We start from the raw sequence: 5,407 nt of genomic DNA on the forward strand, positions 1-5,407 counted from the left end.
GTGGAGAGAAAATTAAAGAGAAGGGATGGAGTGGGTTTGTGCTTGCATCAGGTTTCACTGAAGGATTAAGAATGTTTCTCTTTCAGCAACATTATGCTTTCTGTTACTGGATTTCTGATGCAACACAACTGACCATATTTTGGAATCCACGATGGAGCGTTGCAGTTCTGTAAATAGATCTGATGGCTGTGATGACTTTAAGTGCTTTCAGGCTTCCGATTTTTGTACTGCCAGTTGTTGATGACAGAACAGAAGAATAATATGAGAAGTTGAAGAACTTTATGAGAGAATAGCATGTTTTATCCCCAGTGTACTTTAATACAAAAACTTGACAGGAAATGAAAATCTGTAGCAGAATGAAATAGGGAGCAGGCAGAGGTAAAAAGGAACAGTGCCAAACTGGAGGGTGCAGAAGTTAAACAGAGGAGAAAAGCTGTCTGCTTCTCTTGGCCCTTCTGCTCTGCCTTGCAGTGGAGGAAATCAAGCTGCAGAAGTGCCTTCAGTTGCAGGAGACTCCTCACAGCATGAGCGCTTCTGGCTTACTATTTCTTCCTCTTCTCCTGACTCCCTAAATTTTAAAAGCGTTTGCCCTTGGCCAGCTGTGCCTTCAGAGAAGGTTGATTTGCATCGATTCCTTGGCAGGGCTGCAAATCTGCTTTTGCTGCTGCCTCTTCCTTCCATCGGTAACTGGAATTTCTATAGTGTCCCACATGGAATCTCTGCTTAAATATCCATAGCTGAAGGAGATGAACTCTTCACTTGCACAGTACGTTTAACTTGTCAGAGATGACTTGCCTGTGAGACTGTGCTCCTTTTGGAAATGGTGAGCCACAGCGATAGCCGGAGGATGCCGCGTTGCCTGGCCGAGCTCAGCAGCCAGCAATGGGTACTCGGTAATGGCACCAGCATTCACACTACGTCAGGCTTCTGGGATCAGACAGTCACCAGGATTAATGCTTCACCGGGTTTCTCTTCAGGCGTTCGTCTAACAGATGTTATCCCCTGCATTTATTTTTCCATTTTTACATCACAGCAAAAAAAAAAAAATGCACGGCTTAACTTGGCGCGTGAAGCTGTGGCTTTTACAGGGGCTGTTGTGTGTTGCCACGTTCAATGGATTATGTGCAAACCACAGATCTACCTTGTCCCTTCGGCCTTTCTCACTACCCCCTTTTTCCTCCCTGGCGCCTGCCTGTACCTGCGTGTTTAGAAAAAGGCGAGACCCACGAGGCCGTATTTCCCTTTGCATCCCCAAAGTTGAGGGCTGCGGCGAGTCGGGCCCGCATAGCCGAAGGCCCCCTCGCCTCTCCCCAGGCCCGCTGAGCCCCGGGCAGGGCCGTGGCCCGCTCCGCCCTCACGCCCCGGCGGGCCCGGGCCCGCTCCGGCTTCCCCCGCGAGGAGGCCCGGACCTGCGCCCGGAGGGGCTGCCGCGGCGGCCCCCACCTGCTTTGCCCTTAACGGGCCCGGCGGTGCCGGGGGATTATTTCGGCCCCGGCCGCGGGCGGGGGGGGGGGGGGGGGGGCGGCAGACGCTCCTTATACGGCCGGGCCCGGCTCACCTGGGCCGCGGCCAGGAGCGCCTTCTTTGGGCAGCGCCGGGCCGGGGCCGTGACGGGCCCGACGCCCAAATATGGCGACGGCCGGGGCCGCATTCCTGGGGGCCGGCCGCCGCCGCAGCCCGCCGCGATAAAAGGCTCGGCGGCCGGCGGCGGCCCACGAGCTACCCGGCGAGGAGCGGGAGGCCTCTCTGCCAGCGGCCCGACGCGTAGAGCCCGCAGCCAGCCCAGGTAAGCCCCGGCCCCGCCGCCCCCTCCTTGCGGCCGCCGGCCGGCTGTGAGGCTCAGCCTGCGCCCCTGTGCCCCCGCAGACAGCCGACACCATGTGCGACGAGGACGAGACCACCGCGCTCGTGTGCGACAACGGCTCCGGCCTGGTGAAGGCCGGCTTCGCCGGGGATGACGCCCCCAGGGCTGTGTTCCCTTCCATCGTGGGCCGCCCCCGCCACCAGGTACGGCGCTGTCCCCCTCCGAGCATCCCCCCAAGCCCTGCCACAGCCATGGCTGAGGGTCCCTGCTGCCTCCCAGCCCTCCGCCTGGAGGGCGGACACCCGGCCCGCTGGGGAGCCCCACGCTGCTGCCCGTGGAGAGGTTGCTGAGCTCCCCCTTTCCTTCCCTGCAGGGCGTCATGGTGGGTATGGGTCAGAAGGACTCCTATGTAGGAGATGAAGCCCAGAGCAAGAGAGGTATCCTGACCCTGAAGTACCCCATTGAACACGGCATCATCACAAACTGGGACGACATGGAGAAGATCTGGCACCACACCTTCTACAATGAGCTGCGTGTGGCCCCTGAGGAGCACCCCACCCTGCTCACTGAGGCCCCCCTTAACCCCAAGGCCAACCGTGAGAAGATGACCCAAATCATGTTTGAGACCTTCAATGTCCCCGCCATGTACGTGGCCATCCAGGCTGTGCTATCCCTGTACGCCTCTGGCCGTACCACTGGTGAGTGCAAGTGTCCTGCTGGCCCCTCTTCCCCAAGCAAGGATGCCCAGGATGGATCCCTTCCAGCTGACAAGTGCTCTGCCCCCAGGGCAGGGCCCTTCGTGGGCTGCATCTGACGTGGCTGTTTTTTGTTTCCCCAGGTATTGTGCTGGACTCCGGTGATGGTGTGACACACAATGTCCCCATCTATGAAGGGTATGCCCTGCCCCATGCCATCATGCGCTTGGATCTGGCCGGCCGGGACCTCACTGACTACCTGATGAAGATCCTGACTGAGCGTGGCTATTCCTTTGTCACCACAGGTAAGCACTATTCCCTCCTTCAAAATGTGCCTCCTCGCCTCCAACCCTTGTAGCTCCAGGGATGCTGCAGCCTCTTGCCCCACTGCAAGCCCCATCTCCCTGTTGGGAGTTTGCGTGTGGTTGGGGGTCTGGAGTCCCAGCAGACCTATGGAGATGCAAGCGTTCCCTGTCCCTCCTTTGCAATCACTGATGCCTTTGCTTCCCCCCTCACAGCTGAACGTGAGATTGTCCGTGACATCAAGGAGAAGCTGTGCTATGTGGCGCTGGACTTTGAGAACGAGATGGCCACCGCTGCCTCTTCCTCCTCCCTCGAAAAGAGCTACGAGCTGCCTGATGGGCAGGTCATCACCATCGGCAATGAACGTTTCCGCTGCCCAGAAACCCTCTTCCAGCCTTCTTTCATTGGTGTGTGTGCCCCCCTCCCTCTCTCCTCCCCCACCAGCTCTCCCCTTTCTGCCAAGTCCTCCCACAGAGCTCTCGCTTTGCACTTAACACACGCCTGCTTTTCTCTCCTTCCCTGCCCCCAGGTATGGAGTCCGCAGGCATTCATGAGACCACCTACAACAGCATCATGAAGTGTGACATTGACATCAGGAAGGACCTGTACGCCAACAACGTCATGTCTGGGGGTACCACCATGTACCCAGGTATTGCTGACCGCATGCAAAAGGAGATCACAGCCCTGGCCCCCAGCACAATGAAGATCAAGGTAAGGCTGGTGCCTGAAGGACCCAGGTGCAGGAGTGGCCCATCTGCCCTCCTGCAAACAGCGTGGGGCTGTGCATGCCCCTGTGCCACCCACCTGCAATGGGTGCTTCTTTACTGATCTCGGCTCTTGGCTTTTTCTAGATCATTGCCCCACCTGAGCGTAAGTACTCTGTCTGGATCGGTGGCTCTATCCTGGCCTCCCTGTCCACCTTCCAGCAGATGTGGATCACAAAGCAGGAATATGACGAAGCTGGCCCATCCATTGTCCACCGTAAATGCTTCTAAACATGTTTACATGATCACTTTGCCAACCATGCTCAGGATGACAACCTTCTAGGTTGCAGGCTGCCGAGGACCTGCAACAGCCATGTAACTTTCTATTTTGTAACAATTTCTGGTTACTGTTGCTGCAAAGCTCCACGTGACACAGTGTATGTAAAGTGTACATAAATTAATTTATTTTACCTCGTTTTGTTTGTTTTTAAAACCAATGCCCTGTGGAAGGAAACAAAAAACTTCAAGAAGCATTAAATCATCAGTCATTCTGTCACACCCCTAATGCGTTTGTTTCTGTCATCATTTGCTGGGTGTTCTTCCATCGCTCACTGATGTAGCGCGTCGTCTAACAGTGAGGGCAGTGGGTGGTGGGGCTGGAGCTCTCTGGCAGGAGGAGGACAGGGGAGGGGACAGGACCCCAGCCTGAGGAGCCAGCTTGGGTTGCAGGGAGCAGCCTAGGGCTGGCTGTGTGTTGCATCATGCTGCTGCAAGGTGGGTGCTTCCCCCGAGCCCCAGAAGGGAAAGGGTTAGCTGGACCCTTGGCTTGCAAAGGATTTTATTTGGCTTAGACTGCCAAAAAAGTAGCCCTGGCATGCTCGTGCAGCTCCAAGCCGTGATGGATGGAGGCAAGGCTGGGGCTGAGGGCAGGTGGCGGGTGCAGGTTAAATAAAGAGCTTTCCACTCCGCTTATGGGAAGCGTGCCTGCCATCATGCTGTCCCTGGGGGGCCGAGGGCAGCCAGGGCCACTTCCTCACCCTGCCTGACACTCTTGCCCTTGTCCCTGGTTGCACACGGAGGCACCACCCCCTCTGCTGCCCTCCAGGTCCCAGATCCTTCACTCAGGGACTTCCCTGGGAGCTCGAAGGAAAACTCCAGGGCTTCCCCCTGCCGCAGGCGTTTGCCTGCCCTTTCTGCCTCGGAGGGTGGGGAAGCTGCCCCTACCTGTCTCACTTCTCTCTTACTGAGGTGGGGGGCCCCAGAACTTCCACTGTCCGCCCCACCAGGTGCTCAGGTCCCTTGGGGAGCCACCCAAAAGCCCTGCCAGGCTTGGCACAGCTCCCTGAGTCAGGGCACGTGTGCGGGAGCAGGCAGCCTTTGGAGGAGGATGCTTCCTGGAGCACAGGGCTCTGGCAGGAAAGTAGTGCTTGAGTTTTGGGGTGTCCCTTTGTTGTGGGAGACAGCAGTGCTGGGAAAAAAGATGATTCCCAGCTAAGGTCCCAGCCCAGGAAGGTTTTTTGCTCTGCTATGGCTATGCCAAGGGTGCACTTCTGCATTTTGGCTGTTTTTCCCTGCGTTAAGGTGAGAGCCACATGTGAGTACGCTTCTTTGTAGGAAAAGCCTGCAGGAGGAGCTGCCCGGATCCTTCCCGGGTACCTGGGGGCAGAGAGGCCCCTGGGCAGCCCTAGGAGCTCCTGAGCCAAGATCCCTCTCCGAGTGACTGGGGTTGAACTGGAAAGCAGGAACACGGTTGCTTCTTAAAAACCAAACAGGAGCTTTTACTTGCTGCGTGTGCAAGTTGTTGCGTAGTGGCACTTATTTGAGCTGACAGCTCTGTGTGGGGATTTGGGGAGATGCTTAACTAACATTACGTCCTCAGTACTTGACCCCTGATCTCAGGT

At 57.0% G+C, this 5,407-nt stretch overlaps 1 protein-coding gene across 1 annotated transcript; it reads left to right on the top strand.

Annotated features, from left to right (window-relative positions):
* The first annotated feature begins 1,551 nt into the window (after positions 1 to 1,551).
* Positions 1,552 to 4,071, top strand: ACTA1 (actin alpha 1, skeletal muscle). The gene is made up of 7 exons (XM_054822545.1): positions 1,552 to 1,786; positions 1,867 to 2,007; positions 2,178 to 2,502; positions 2,643 to 2,804; positions 3,018 to 3,209; positions 3,332 to 3,513; positions 3,654 to 4,071. The coding sequence occupies exons 2-7, from the start codon at positions 1,879 to 1,881 to the stop codon at positions 3,795 to 3,797; spliced, it is 1,134 nt and encodes a 377-aa protein (XP_054678520.1). The 5' UTR covers positions 1,552 to 1,786; positions 1,867 to 1,878; the 3' UTR covers positions 3,798 to 4,071.
* Positions 4,072 to 5,407: the final 1,336 nt, after the last annotated feature.

The sequence above is a fragment of the Grus americana genome, chromosome 3 (assembly GCF_028858705.1).
Source record: "Grus americana isolate bGruAme1 chromosome 3, bGruAme1.mat, whole genome shotgun sequence".
In the NCBI taxonomy this organism is placed as follows: Eukaryota; Metazoa; Chordata; class Aves; order Gruiformes; family Gruidae; genus Grus; species Grus americana.